This window comes from Talpa europaea (genome assembly GCF_964194135.1).
Source record: "Talpa europaea genome assembly, chromosome: 12".
NCBI classification, from domain to species: domain Eukaryota; kingdom Metazoa; phylum Chordata; class Mammalia; order Eulipotyphla; family Talpidae; genus Talpa; species Talpa europaea.
This window is the reverse complement of record NC_140079.1, coordinates 78,065,196-78,080,451: the sequence shown is the minus strand read 5'-3', so window position 1 is coordinate 78,080,451 and position 15,256 is coordinate 78,065,196. Positions and strand designations below refer to the sequence as shown.

Below are 15,256 nucleotides of genomic sequence, written 5' to 3'. Positions count from 1 at the left end.
TTGTCCAGTGCCCAGTGCATGATGATGACACCCCTGCCCCTCTTCCCCATTCTACCCCAGGAGCTTCTCTTCTGCGTCGGCACTTGCCTCCTGGTTAACTGCCTAGCGTGCATCATGTTTTCTAAGGAGTTTTTCGGTTTATTTTGGTTTATTTTCTCTTCTTTTCCAGTTTAGAATGAGCCCCACTTTACAAATAAGAAAACTCAAGGTTTAGTTGGCTGACCCCATGGGTCCTGGCAGGCCTGGGTCTCATCCTGTACATGGCCCTTGGCCCTCTATCCCAACTGCTATAGCTCCAGCCCTGAGGAATCTGCCCTTCTCTCAGAGGCTCTAGGGGTCCCAAGAAGGGTCTTCTCTCCACCTCTTGGGCTTGGGCTCGGGCTCAGGAAAGAGCGTCCTGGGTGTCCAGATGGCCAGGGCCAGAAGTGCAAGGATGGCCCACAGTACAGCCCCCTTCCCCCTCCTTGTCTCCCTCCCCGAGGCCCTGGTTCCTTTCTAAATGGATTAGGGCCTTTGCCGGAAGGAGCGGCGGCTGTCTGGGGCGGCCGGGAGGCCAGGGCCCAAGCGCGTCTGGTGCCTCCTGCTTCGCCCTGATTTGATTTGGACTCCAGCAGCTGGGAGGCTGGCTGCCCAAGACCGTTCTGGGAATGGCTCAAGGGACTGGTGGGCAGGGGGTGGTGGACGGGCAACCCCCTTGGCTGGGTCTTCTGTGGAGCTGGTCACAGGGCAGACCCTCGAGTGGGCTTCATGCCACGGAAGGCCGTGGCCGCCGGCTGCCCCATGGCCTGCCATGCCCTCAGCTTCCCTTAATGCTGCAGATTTCAGACGTCTATAAAAATGCAACCTGGGGGGAGGAAATACATTTTATAAATATCTAGAATTAAACCCAGTGCACATTTCAGCCGACTGCTGACTAGCCTTTTGTTAAAATCAATGTTTATCCACAACCAAAGAACAGGCTTGGCCAGGACGAAGGCCAAGCCATGCTCTGGTGCATCCCTCATGCCTTTGAACATTTTCATGACTAGAGCGGACACTTCTCCCCTTGTTACGTGTGACACTTTCTGTCTTGTCACTTTTACCACCCCAGGAGGCCACGGTCTGTGGCTTGGACCACCCTGCCTTGGTCCATCCTCCAGAACCTCAGACCCTGGGCTGGGTCCCGGTTGTGTAGCTATGCCAGGCACACCGGCCCCCACCCTCACTGAGCTCTGGTTGAGGGGCCGCTGCAGTGGCAGAAGTCACTCTGGCCTTGGCTCACTTTAAAAAAGCACCAAGCCAGACTGTCGGTCTGCCCAGTGCCCCGCACCCCTTCAAAGGAGTGCACACTCCTTCACCCCATCTGCAGAGGTTATAGGGGTAGGGTTCACGGGCTCCCTCCGATGCCTGCAGCTCTGCCCGCTGCTCATCCCCCTAAACTGGTCTCACTGTGGGCACCGGCCTGGGGCCCAGGCCTAGGGTGCTAAAGGGACTGAGCCCAGGAAGGAAACCGAGGGCCCCCACCTGTCACCGCTGTCCTCTCCTTTGCTTGGGTGGGTGAGCCTCCTCCAAGGGAGGTCCTGGCTTGGGGAAGCAGCTTGCAAGTGGGCCCCCTGACTTGATTCCTGGGGCCAGAAGAGGAGGTGGGGGATGGGAGGGAGCTGAAGGAGACTGATCTTTGCATCTAGCAAGGGCCTTGGTGGGCTGGCTGGTGCAGGGGCAGCAGGCCTGTTTCCTGCCTGGGGAAACCCTGGCATGAGGGGCCCTGACAAGGGGGAGGATGTAGCCCTGTCCTCCAGGAGCACCATGAGATAAAGTCCTGTCTTGGGAGAAATCCTTGTCTCTGCCCCTTAGTATCTTTCTGCACCCCTGAGATTGAGTCCAGGAGATAGTCTGAGCTTCAGAGACCTCAGGGTGGTGGCCTTGCCCAGGGAGCTCATGGCCTGATACAGCATTGTATGGAGGGACTTGGGGCAAGGTGGGAGGCCTGGGCGGGAAGGGACACCTTCCCAGCAGAGGTGACAATTAAAGCTGAATGGACAGTCGGTAGGTGCTGAAGGCTCCTTGAAGGGCACTCAGGTCGAGGAGGATTAGACCTGTGGAAATTGGGTGATGTTGTTACTTTTGGGGTTCATGACACCTGGAGTGTTAAGGGAAGTTGGGGCAAAGGACAGAAATCTAGACAGGGACCTTGAAGACCAAGCTGAGGAATCAAGAGCTGATGAGGGTAAGAGGGAGCTACGCGGGTGTGAGCAAGAGAGAGCCATGACCGGAGCTGCCTGTATGAGAAGAATTGGTTGGGGTACCAGGCAGACTTGGGGGCATGCCATGGAGCACACCCCTCAGTTATCTTGCGTCTGTGCCCACACCTGTACGGGCCATCGTAGACTTTGCATTCAGATGCTTTAAAGCTTTAATTCCATCATTCACATTAGACCCATGGGTGAAGGCAGGCCAGTGCCTGACTTGTCCCGCCTGGAAGTAGAGTCCAGGTGTGCCAGGCCTGTGGTGCACGCTAGCAGCGCATGCCCAGACCCGCCGCCTCCTTCCAGGTGACCATGGCCTTGCTGGGGAAGCGCTGTGACGTCCCTGCCAATGGCTGCGGGCCTGACCGCTGGAACTCCGCCTTCGCCCGCAAGGATGAGATCATCACCAGCCTCGTGTCTGCCTTAGATTCCATGGTGAGTGCCCCCACCTGCTGGGAGGGGGAGCGGGCCTGGCCTTTGCAGCCAGATATAGGAACTCCAGTCCCACAGCCTGGGTGTCTGTGTCCCCGTCTACAACAATGGCTGCAGGTTTAAATGAGATCAAGTGTATAAAAACCCAACCTGGGACTAGATGCTGCCTCATCTCCTCACCCCCTATCCTTGCTTTGTCACCTCTTGCCATTCAAGACCTGTCCCTGGGATGGTCACAAGTCTCCCTCCCAGCAGGTTACCTGATAGATAATATGCGGACAGCGATTCCTTACAAAGCTGTCACCCCAATGTTAAAGCAAGAACTGTGACTGCATCTGGGGGCTGGGAGAGAGAAACGGCCCCTCAATTGCCCCTGTTTCTTTTGCCTGCATACCTGAACCTATGGCAGTTTACCCCAAATGAGAAAATACTGTCATTTTCAGGGGAGAAATTTCTGTCATAGAAGGTAGGCAGGTATTAAAAAAATCTGTCTGGTGTCAGTTAGCTGTACCCCCTCCCCATTTTAGGATAGTAAAGTTGAAGTTCAGAGAGAGCAGGGACTTGCCTAAAGTCACACAGCATGACCAGTTTTTAAAGTGGATTCCTGGGTGCAGAGTCTATAATTCCCCAGGGACAAAGGACTTCCTTCTAGACTGTTCTTGCCAGAAGCAGAACAGAGGCTGTTTGGGTGGTGTTTGGCCCCGAGGTGGGAGGCACCTGGGGAAGCTGGCTGGTGCAGTCCCTTCCCTGTGCAGAGTGAGCTCCCTGGAGAGGACCCAGCCTGTGTCCTGCACAGTGCTAGCTTATTGTGGTGGAGGCTAACTGACAGTGACGGCAACCCCAAAGCCACAGCCATGTGTGCTACTTAAATTGTGACAAGTCAAAATTAAGCAAAATAGTAGAGTTGCTCAGTGGCACTCAGTAGCCAAATGTGGCTAGTTGCCACATGACAGGGCAATGCAGCAAGTTGTTTTGGACAGCACTGGTCTAGTGGGGTCCTCAGGGCTTCCTGGGGGAGCTGATGACCCTGTAGCAATCCTGATGCATGTACAAAACAGGCTCCCCTGTGCCTGGGACCCTTTAAGGGTTTCCTGAGTGACCCTCATGGGTGACAGTGTCACTTCTTGGGGTGAGTGGCGACTTAGTTCTGGCATCTTCCAGGACCCAGGGCCAGGGCTTTAGGCAATATATAAGGGGCGTTGGGCTAAAGTGTGTCCATTCATAACCCCCAACCCCAAGTCTCAGCACCTTTCCCAGCATTTCCTCATGGCCCTCATTCTCTGTGCCTTTGGGTGAGCTTATCCCCACCGTGGCCTCAGCTCCTTCATTTGAGAAGTGACCACACAATGAAGGATTTCCTGCAGCTCTAGTAGCCACTCCTATGTTGGAAGCAATTGAATTCATCTGTTACTTTTGTTTGTGACTGTTCAGCATTATTGCCAGGAAAGGAGAGAGCAGGGTTTTGTTGTAATCTTGGAGAAGAGGAAATGAACACTCCCCCTGCCCCACCCCCACCACAACAGGAGGCCCAGGGTCCTCACCAGAACAACTCCGACTGGAGCTGGCTTAGAGGCATGATTATGGCCCAGAGAGTCTGAGGATCCTGAACTAGGTCACACAGCAGCAGAGCCGTGTTTCGAAAGCAGCCTCCCCAACTATCAGAGCGCTACCTAACTCAGATAAAAACCAGCATTTGTCCGGCACTGGCACTGATTAGAAGCCGCAAGTGTTGCAGACAGGTTTTCCTGGTGATGTAGGTCAGAGGCCGTGATCCTGGTGGTCTTGGTTGCAGACCCCCCGCGCTCAGGTCTTTGTACTGGGCCTGCCAGCTTCTCCCTGGGGCTGTGAAACCTCTCTGCTGTACCCCTGTTGGGAAGTCCCGGGTTAGAGCTGCTTTCCCTCCAACAGTCCCATTGAATCTCCACAGCCAAGCCCGTTGCAACCCTGGGAGCAGGGCTGCTTGTCCTGGAACTACACATTTGGAGACTGAGGCCCGGAGAGGGCATGACCTGCCCCGTTCCTGCAGCAGGCAGTGGCTGGTGTGGGGCTGCAGCCTGGATGTGGCCGAGCCTTGGTTCTCCTGAGGCTCACCCCACCTCCTCCAAGTCCAGCACTTGTCCGTGACTTGGAGAGCACCCTGGGGTTGGGCCTGGGCCTAAGACAGGAAGTTCACCCAAAGCAGGGAGGACATGGGAGGGGATCATGTACCTGTGCTTCTTCCAACCCCCGTGACCTTATCTTCTCCGCCAACCTTGACCAAACTTGTTGGGGCTGGGGGGTCATTCGTTCCCACGGAAGATTCTGAGACTGAGCACATTGAGGGGTGACCTCCCCTGGAGCTGCTGGCAGAGCTCGGACACCAGGAGCTCACACTCAACCCCAGAACTGGCACTGGCAGTGTCCCGGAGTGTGCTAGGGAGGGGGCTTCCCCTGACTCACACACCCTGCTCCCCACACAGTGCTCAGCGCTGTCCAAGCTGAACGCAGAAGTGGCCTGTGTTGCTGTGCATGATGAGAGCGCCTTTGTGGTGGGCACGGAGAAGGGGAGAATGTTCCTGAATGCACGGAAGGAGCTGCAATCAGACTTCCTCAGGTTCTGCCGTGAGTACCTGGGGCTCTGGGGCAGGGTCCCAAAGTCCCCGAGGGCAGGAACTGGGGCCTGTCTCTGGATCCTTTGAACAACACTGGGCGGCCCCGCATTGTACTGGACAGAGGAGGTTGTGCAAACTTCCTAGCGTGGCATTATCAGGGTCGGCTGCAGTTTTGTGGGAATCAGTCAGCAGCCCCTCAGTCTTCAGAGACTGAGTCCAGACCCCTCCACCCCACCTGCTCATAGATATCAGGGGACATTGAGGTCCAGTTGTAGCCCAGTTCCTGTGCGTCCCTGATAAAGAACCCAGTATATCTGTTCAACAAATATGTGTTGAGTGCCCGCTGTGTGCCACACGCCATTTCCAACGCCAAATACTGTCCTGATGGCAACCTAGGAGGCAGCACATGGACGTGGCTGAGGACATATCCTCACATAAGAAATACTCGATAAACACAGTGTTAACGATGCTGTGGCCGGGCATGTGCTGGTGCTGTTTACCTTCCCAGCAGCCTCGTGAAATTGCTCCCATGGGTTATAACTGGGAAACTGAGGCACTGTAAGCACAAGTCACTTTCTCAGGGACACACAAGTGATGAGGCTGACAAGTCAGGTGGAGGCGGGTTTGAGGCCAGGTCTCTGGTTCTGAGATCCATGCTCTTTCTGCTCTACCCTTTCAAAACCAGGGAGGTGCAGCATGCTCCCCACCCCCTCTGCCGGAGGCCTGCCGGCGAGTCCTGGTCACTCTCAGAAGAGACCAACCATGGTACCCTAAGGCAGAAAGGTCATTCAAAAGTCCCCACGTCATGGTTGCTACATGGGGTTACCTGAACTCTGGGGCCCCTCATGACCCCGTTGACCTCTGCATTCTCTCCTCCTCCCGGCGTCCCTTGCACTCACCCCAGGCTGCACAGTGCTGAAGTGCCAGCCCCGTGTGTCTCTTCTCGCTCGGCCTTCCTTGTTCCCTATCTGGAAGGTCCTTCCTTCTCTCTTTGGCCTGGTAGATGCCTTCCTGGTCTCCAGATTCCCAGTCCTGCCACCCCAGGCCCCACACTGCCCCTCCACCTAGACCTGTGCTGTGGCCACCCACCATGTTGAGCCAGCTTCCGGGGCTCTAAATTTCCATCTGCCACCTAGTGCCCCCGCTGGCAGTGAGCTGCTGAGGAAGGTGGGCTTCACCTTTCTGGGGATGAGTTCCTCCAGGGGCAGGGCCGGCCCTCCTCTCAGTTCCAGCCCATGACCTGCGACTCTGGGGGTTAAAAGCACAGGCCTTGGAGTCAGAGGCCTGGGGCCACATCCTGGCTCTGCCACCTGCCACATCTTGGGCCTCACCTCCTTGCCTGTGGAAGGGGAGGTTCTGAGGATTAAAGGGATTAATGCTTAGAACCATGCCGGTGCTTGTTTCACACGCAGTGAATGCAGATGCTGTGGTCATTACCATTGTTAGCACTTGCCCTGTTAGCCCGGCCTGACCTTACCACCAGCCATTTCAAGGAAGGTTGTCCCAGGCCCTGCACTTGTCAATCCTGGGGTCCAGCTGCTTCCCCAACCAGCCTGTCTTCTACTCACTCCTCAGAGCCTGTGTCCTTTCCAAGGTCAGGGCGGGCAGGTGGGGCTGAGCTCCAGGGTCAAGTGGACAGTGCACGGTCCTGTGGCCTCCAGTTGGCAAGGCAGGGGGGTCAACAGGCTGGGGTCTTGGGGGGTCTGGGGAAGGTGCACCTGGCCTTCTGGAGCCAGGCAGAGCCACTATTTATAGCACCGGGAACTCGGCTGGTTTATTTCAAGCTTCACAGATTCCCAGAGGAAAGCATGATCCAAGCTAGGAGGTGGCCTCCCAACCCATCTCTCGGCCCCTTTTCAATGCAGTTTCTAGCATGTTCCCCAAGAACCTGCCTACTGCTCCCCTCCCTGTGGCCTTGCCCTGGCCAGCCTAGCATGACCTTGCCTCCTTGCAGCCCCTTAGCCTTCTGCTGGAGTCCCTGTCATCTCCTCATTTTGCACAGCAGAAACTAGGAACTTGGTTTATTAAGACAGCTTTCGTGTCAGAACACAGAAAGGGTGGATGGAATGGACATTTGTTGAGTCCCGATCCTGAGCCAGGCTGGCTGGCCTCCCGTGAGAGCTCACAGACTAAGGCTCAGAGAGGGAAGGAACTTGCCCAAGGTCACATAGCAAGGTAGAGGTGACCAGGGTTGAGACCCACACCCTATCCTGGGCACTGAAAACTCTGAGATGCCCTGCACCAGCCCTGGGCAGATTGTTTGGGGTGAGGCTTGCTTACTTATTAATTATTGATTCATTCATTGGCCCTCCTCAGGGCCCAGTACAGGGCAAGGACATGCCCGCTTTGAGGGGCAGGTGACATGACAGGTGCTCACCATGGCCCCACCTACTCTGTGTCCCACAGGAGGGCCCCCGTGGAAGGAGCCGGAGGCAGAGCACCCCAAGAAGGTGCTGCGGGGTGAGGGTGGCGGCCGGAACATCCCGCGATCTTCCCTGGAACATGGCTCGGATGTGTACCTTCTGCGGAAGATGGTAGAGGAGGTGTTTGATGTTCTTTATAGTAAGATCCTTCCTCATTCCATTTGGGGCCCCCAGGTGGGTGGGAGCCCCAGCCCCACCAGATGGGGAGGCCCCCACCTCTTGCCCCATTACAGGCCCTGGGCAAAAACTTCATGGCATAGGGCATTGCTCCCCCAATCACCCCCATCCTGCATCCCAGGAGTGGGTCTTCCAGCCCTGTTTCCAGAGCCACTGTCCCACTGCCCTGATCAGGTCACTGCCACCTCTTGCCTAGAAATGACCCTATGGTCCCCCTGGTCTCCTGCTTCTAGGCCGGGTGCCCTCTGCTGCCCCTACTTGCACTGTGACCAAGGTCATCTTCCCAAGGCCTTAGGGGACCCCTGTCACTCTAAGTGTGCCTCAGGCTCTCCACATAATCCCTCCCCAATTGTGCTGACCCATCTCACTTCCTGCCCTCCAGCATGTAATGGCTTCATTTCACATTTTCTCCCCTTCGCCCTACTATGCCTTTTGGGATTGCTTTCTCCTCCTCTGTCTGGAGGATTCCACATTATTCTGTAAGGCCCGGCCCCAGGAATCCTTTCCCCAATTTGGGTTAGGATCATGCCGGGCACTACCCCACAGTCCCCTCACTGACCCAGATGTTCTCTAGGATCAAGGGACTGAGTCTGCCTTCTTTGCTCTCCCCAGCCTGCAGTTCACTCCTCAGCAACACCAGGTGCTTAGAAAGGGTGTTTGATGAATGACTGAGTGAGGCTAACTGGTGGACTACGTCCTTTCTGCCGGGGCAATGAGGAAGAGTCCTGGCCTCCCTTGGGAAGCGTTAGGTTGCAGGTCTCGTGGTCCATCCAGTGGTGACTTTCACACTCTCTAGGTGACCTTGGGCAAGCCCCTTTGGTCCCTAAGGGTCCTACCTCATTATTTCTGACTTGCTTTATTCCTTTCCCTGGAGCTTTTGGTTCTGTGGAGCAGAGGTCTTTGAGGGAACTCCTGTTGTTGTCTGGATGGCTGGAGAAGCTGACTGGGGTTTAGGGGACCCCGTGGCCCTGGGAGGGCTCGCTGGCCAACCTGGCAGGGGTGCTTGGCTGTGTCACTGTAGACACTTCTGCCAGTTACTGGATTTGGACACAGAACCCCAGCCCCCCCACCCCTCTCACCCACCTGAGGCAAAAATCAAAGGTTTTGCCTTTGAGGAGCCTCTTTCTGCTTCTGAGTGGGAAGGACAACAAAAGCTCCTGACCCTAGGCCCCCCACCATCTCTCAGATGGCCCCCCCTCCCCCCTTCCCTCATTCTCACCATCTTCTCAATCTCTGGTCTCGTCCCTCCTCCCTATGGCTTTGTCCCTGCAGTCTCTCTCCTGGCCTCCTTTCTCCCCCCACCCCTTCCTCTTCTCACTTCCTACCCACAACCCCAGGCCCCGCTTTCCCCTACACGCCCTGCCAGGAGTGGAGAAGAGAATGGCCGGGGAGGCAGGATACCCTCTTGATGGGAGAGTCCAGGCCCAAGAGTGCAGACAATGGGGCCTTGTTGCAATCCCCACCCTCCCACCCCCAGCCTGTAAGGGGTTACTCAGTATGAAGTTTGCAGTTTAGGGGCCTAGGGGGGCCAGTTTCCTGGGAACTCAGCACCAAGGGGAGTCCCTCAACATGGCCCCGACTGTGGGGCACACCTGGCCCCCTCCCCTGCCTGGCTGCCCTCTCATACTAGACCCTCTCCTTGGCCTCCTCCCTCCACAGGCGAGGCCCTGGGAAGGGCCAGTGTGGTGCCACTGCCCTACGAGAGGCTGCTCAGAGAGCCGGGGCTGCTGGCTGTGCAGGGGCTGCCTGAAGGCCTGGCCTTCCGGAGGCCTGCTGAGTATGACCCCAAGGCCCTCATGGCCATCCTGGAGCACAGCCATCGTATCCGCTTCAAGCTCAAGAGGTGAGTAAGGCTGGCAGTCGAGGATTGGGCCAGGGCAAGCAGGAGGGCCATTTGCTTCCATGGTGGCTCAGCCACCTATTGCCTAGAGGTGAGGAAGCTTCACAGGGAGACCCAGGTTTTAAAACCTCCCAGTCTGACGGTGGAGGTGAGACAAAACCCAGTCATAGAGCATGATCTGCGGGAGGCCATTCAGTCATGGAAGTCTTTCCAGGGGCTTCTGTGTCGCAGAAAGACCAGAAGAGCCTTGGTTGAGCAAACAGCACTTGAGGTGTCAGGAATGGCCCTGCAAAAGGGTGGAGGTGGAGAATCACCTATGTGTACTTGTTGGGTTGTGAATCAAGGGTCACTGGGGGAAATGAGGAACTGGTGGGAAATGCAGTCGTGGAAGCTGGGCTGGGCAGGTCCTGACTGCCGGGGCCTCCAGGAGCGAGACTGAGGGCTTCGTGTTGCCCTTCAGTGCTCAGGCCCCTCTGGCAGCAAGCAGGCCCAGAAGAGGAGGTCCCTCCAGGCGGTTGGGTTTTGTGGGGGAGGGTGAGGAGGGGTGGAGGAAGAGGTGTGACCTGCAGGACAGGTGTGTGAACCGTCCACGTCCTCCTTTTTCCAGGCCTCTCGAGGATGGCGGGCGGGACTCAAAGGCCCTAGTGGAGCTGAATGGTGTCTCCCTGATAGCCAAGGGCTCTCGGGACTGTGGCTTACACAGCCAGGCCCCCAAGGGCCCAGCCCAAGACCTGCCGCCCACTGCCACATCCTCCATGGCCAGCTTCCTGTACAGCACCGCACTCCCCAATCACACCGTGAGAGAGCTCAAGCAGGAGGCGCCCGCCTGTCCACTTGCTCCCAGCGACCTAGGCCTAGGCCGTGCTGGGCCTGAGCCCAAGGCCTCTGGTGCCCAAGACTTCCCCGAATGCTGTGGTAAGCTGCTGCTGACCCCCAAGGGTAGTGAAGGGACTGGTCACCCGTGGCAGGGCACCATCCCAGGGCAGGTGGGGGATCCTCAGGCCTTCCCTGGGTTGAAGGAAGCAAGTGGGGACAGGGTGAAGGAGGGCAGAAAGATGATGTCCTGGCTTGTACACAGTCAAGCTCTGAGCCTCCATTCTGCAGTCTGAGCCCTGTCTTTTGCCTGGGACAGGGAGAAACCAGAGGGGACTCCCAGAGAATCTGTGACGTCTGTGAAGGGAGTAAACATGTTAACTTTTCCACTGAGCACCTGCTGCAGCCCAGCCTGGATTAGGGGTACTAGAGGCATAAAAGAGCAAACAGTATGAGAAAGACCTGGGTTCATATCCTACTTCTCTACTTAGTGGCTGTGTATTTGGAGCTTGTCTCTAAGCCTGTTTCCTCATGCTTAGAGACAGTGGTTCCCTACCTTTCCGGGCTGTTAATGAAGATTAAATTATAGAGAATATTAGAAATGCATGTTTCCAGGACCTGCTGCATCTGAAGCTTTGGGGCTGAGGCCCATCATGCTGCATGTTGACAAATCCACCAAGCTTCATTTGTACTCAAGGTTGAAAATTGCTGTATATAGAGCACCAGGTCCAATGCCTGGCACATAATAGGTGCTTTTAAGCACCTAAGTAGGTGCTTTTTATTATTATGAGGAGAAAAAAGCACTGCCCTTCACAGATATGTGGGCTCAGAGGGGGTGGGACTTATACACCTAAAGCAAGTGTCCTCAGTTGTGAAAGGTGACCTCTGACATCCTGCTTTCCTTGATCTGCTATTGGGGAAGCAGACACCGCTAGAGAATGTCTCAGGCTTCGGGCAGAAAATCTGCTGAGTTCATGATCACAGGGCTCAGTTCTGGTGTCTCCCTAGTAGGGAAGACTGGACCAGAACTAGGGACCCCCTCTTAAGAGCCCCCCTTGAACCTTAATCTCTCTTCTCCCTTGTCCAGGACAGAAGCCCACCGGACCTGGTGGGCCTCTCATTCAGAACGTCCATGCCTCTAAGCGCATTCTCTTCTCTATCGTCCATGACAAGTCAGGTAGGTCAGCGCCCACAGTGGCACCTATCCAAGTGGGGACCGGGGCTAGAGGTGGTGCTCACTGAAAAGGAAATGTTTGTACTGGGTCTTGGTGAGAGAGAAGAACAGCTCTGCTCAGGAGACTTGTGAGTAAAACCAGAGTGTAACAGCTGTGTTTTGCTGTGTAACTTATTGCCCCTAGCTTAGCTTATACCATGAAGCATTTATACCTCACAGTTTCTGTGGGCCAGGATTCAGGAGCAGCTTAGCTACATGTTTCTGGCTCAGGCTCGCTCATGAGGTTGTAATCAAATGTCAGCTGGGTATGGTCACTTGAAGGCGTGACTGGGACTGGAGGATCCACTTCCAAGCAACTCTGGCTGTTGGCAGGAGATCTGCTTCTCATCACATGGACCTCTACAGGGCTGCTTGAGTGTCCTCACAATATGGTGTCTGGTTTCCCACAGTTAGTGATGCAAGAGCGAGTGAGGAGGAAGCCACATGTCTTCTAGGCCCTTCTCTCAGAAATCACCATTGCTTCTGCTCATTAGAAGTGAGAAACTTGATCCAGCCCAAAATCAAAGCGAGAAAGAGGAATTGAACTCACCTCATGAAGGAAGAAGTATCAAGAAACTGTGGGCACATTTTAAAAGTACCACATAGAGTACTAAAAGCAGAAAAATTTGGAATTCACTTATTCCAGAAAGGAATGAAGTAGACTTTGTAGCAGCTCTGCTGGTGGAGGTCTGTCTCATCTTCAGTGACAGGATCTCTGAAAACCCAGTCTCCTGGGATCAGCATGGAGATACCCCACTGGCTCAAACAAGGTCCATCCTTGGCGGGAACAGGACCTTTGTGGATCTCCAGATGGAACAACATTGTGCGAGACCATGAGAGCAGGGGCTGGAACACAATCTCAGGGGTGGCAACTGGGTGGCGTGGCAAGATGCTCCGCCTCACTGAGCCTCGGTTTTCCCATTTACAAAATGGAAATAATAACTATATTTAAGACAGTTATAAAACAGAGACATACTGCAGGGAAGGAGGAGGGAGAGGGATGAGAGGGAGGGAGGGAGGAGCACAGGGGACTGTGGTGATGGTGCACGGGTGCCTTGGGGAAGGAAATTCTATGGGGACTCAATCTGAGGGGGTGGGGGAAAGCAAATATTATCTAAAAAATTTAAAAAATGATAAATGTTAATATAAAAAAAAGGAAAAAAATAACTGTTTAAAAGTTATTGTGAGAGATGAAACAGGATATTATAGATATAAAGTATGTAAACACAACAAATTACAGGTGTTACTTTTATAATCATAATGAACCAGTGGATCATCTTGTTACTGATAGTGAATTAAGGCAGAAACTTTGGTTTTATGGAAGAGGCCAGCAGGACTGAGGGTTTGGGGGAAGCTGACAGGGCCAAGGCTGGGTGGGTCTCCAGATGTACGAGGCGTGAGGGCTGTCTTCAAGGTCAAGGCCTTATCTTCCTCAGGGGAGGATGGTCTGCGGGGTGCACAGGCTGAGGTCTGCACAGTATCCACCGCCCGCGGTGGAGGGCAGAGGTGAGAGATCAGGGCGGTGGGGGCTCCATCACAGTACCCTCGATTTCTGTAGTGCTGCTTCCTGGTGAGGCCTGGGACATCAGGGTTAAAGGTGGGAACAGGTGGAAGGGCTGGTCTGGTCTCTGGAGGAAGCCAGGTGCTCCTGGGGAGGGAGCTTGGCTGTCTCTGGGGCAAGGCCCCAGCGGAGAGGGCCCACAGGGCAGCAGGGAGCCGGGGCCTCCTCATGAGGCAGCCAGGACGTGGGGTCCCTGCTCCAACTGGCCCTCACTTGTACCTCCTGTGTTTTGATAGAGAAGTGGGACGCCTTCATAAAGGAAACCGAGGACATCAACACGCTCCGGGAGTGCGTGCAGATCCTGTTTAACAGCAGATATGGTGAGTGGGCGGCGGCGCCCGCCGTGTGGCCCCACAGCGTGTTGAGCATCTCATTACGTGGCAATCACTTGTGTTCCCTAACATGACAGCGGGAGCCATATGTTGGCACCCGCGCGCCGTCAATGCTAATGTCATCTCCTGTCTGGGTAGGGGGTGGTTATGTCAATATTTCCCTTCCAGATTCTCTGGGCGGCGGGCTGATGGCAGAGCCCCAGACCTTGATTCACCTGAAGGAGGCTGGCAGGTTGGGGGCAGATTGCCATCTGGGAGACCAGCCAGAGGGCCCAGAAAATGGCTGTGAGCCTCATGTGCTCACAGGTGACCCTCTGCCCCATGCCAGTTCCTGCCTCCTTGCCTTTGCCCATGCTGTGCCCTCACCTGGCATGCCCTTTCCATCTTTTAGGGGCACCCTTGCACTTGTTCTTAGTGACTCAGCCTGAGCCAGCTGGGTTCCCCAGCCCCAATGGTTTCCTCTCTAGTATACCCAGAGCGCTTCACACACCTTTTCTGTATTGTCCCTGTGAGGCCCAGGACAGCCAGTATCCCTGGCACCCAGGACAGCCGGGCTCAGAGCAGAGCCCACCCCACCCTGGACAGCAAACACAGGTGGTACCTGAGACGGGTGTGGGGCCCTTCTCACAGACAAGCCAGCCCCCATCCTGAAGCTATCTAGGGGTCCATAGAGTTGCCACATTAACTTAAACTCAGGTTGAAAGGGGCTAGTTGTGAGTAAGAAGAGATACCCTTCTCACTGCTATCGCTCAGGAAATTCCAAGGGTCCAGGTGCTCTTGTGCCCAGAACTGGGGAGAAAGAGAGAAGATCGATACACTTGTTGTATCACACATCAGGCTTGCCCTCCTCCCTTCCTGCCTCTCACCATCACTGGTGAGCATACTCCTCAGCCTTGCTTGTACCAGATACTCAGGCTGACCCTGGTTGCAAGGTGCTCCTGCAGATGTGTCCTCAGCAGTGCACAGCAGCACACGGCCTACATGTTTCCGTATGTAGTATTGTACAGGGCTTGGACCCTTGGAGGGAATGCTTGAGGCTTTTGGAGGTCTTGTCTGGCGGGGTGATTCAGGGGTGCCTTCATGGCGGAGGTGCCCTATGACTGTGCTGAGGAGTCCTAGGCATGTGCACCTAGCAGACTGGGCTTTGTGGGTTGGGGTGGGACTAAGCCAGGCTCTCTAGGCCTTAGTAAAGAGTCTGGAGTAGCCCAAATGCCTCTGGCCAACCAGGATGATCAATGGGCAGTAGGGCAGGGAGCTCAGGTAGGCTTACTTTGTCTGCCTTGGAGGGTTCCACCCAGCTGGCTGTGGGTGAGACCTAGGCAGCCTCCAGTCTTACGGCCTGTTGCTTGATTTGGATGTTTCTAGAATGCTGAGCCTTTTCTGGATGTCAGCATTTGGGCCCTTCCAGGGCTTGGAACAGTTGTGCCTTGCCCCTCTTCAGGGCCCCCTTGGAGCTTTCCCTGGGGAGAAGGGTGGGGACAGGTCTAGCAGCCCCAGGCATCCCGCAGGCCCTGGATGAGCAGATCTTTCTCCTAGTTCTGTCCTTTCAGCCACCAGCTCTGGGTGAAGCGGGCCAGCAATGGGACTGGGGGTGTATAGAGAAAAAGCAGAAAAGAAATAGGGGGAAGCCCAGCCTTCAGAGAGCCTTA

At 55.4% G+C, this 15,256-nt stretch overlaps 1 protein-coding gene across 1 annotated transcript in view; it reads left to right on the top strand.

The window, feature by feature from the left end:
• Positions 1 to 2,537: 2,537 nt before the first annotated feature.
• The window catches only part of GTF2IRD1 (GTF2I repeat domain containing 1), a gene marked incomplete at both ends in the record, with an annotated part of 63,378 nt that continues 50,659 nt past the window's right edge, over positions 2,538 to 15,256 (top strand). The window contains 7 exons of the mRNA XM_084249735.1: positions 2,538 to 2,660; positions 5,117 to 5,258; positions 7,655 to 7,810; positions 9,508 to 9,691; positions 10,296 to 10,603; positions 11,589 to 11,678; positions 13,512 to 13,595. Of these exons, the coding sequence (XP_084105861.1) occupies positions 2,538 to 2,660; positions 5,117 to 5,258; positions 7,655 to 7,810; positions 9,508 to 9,691; positions 10,296 to 10,603; positions 11,589 to 11,678; positions 13,512 to 13,595 (1,087 nt within the window). The remainder of the gene's footprint in view (positions 2,661 to 5,116; positions 5,259 to 7,654; positions 7,811 to 9,507; positions 9,692 to 10,295; positions 10,604 to 11,588; positions 11,679 to 13,511; positions 13,596 to 15,256) is intronic.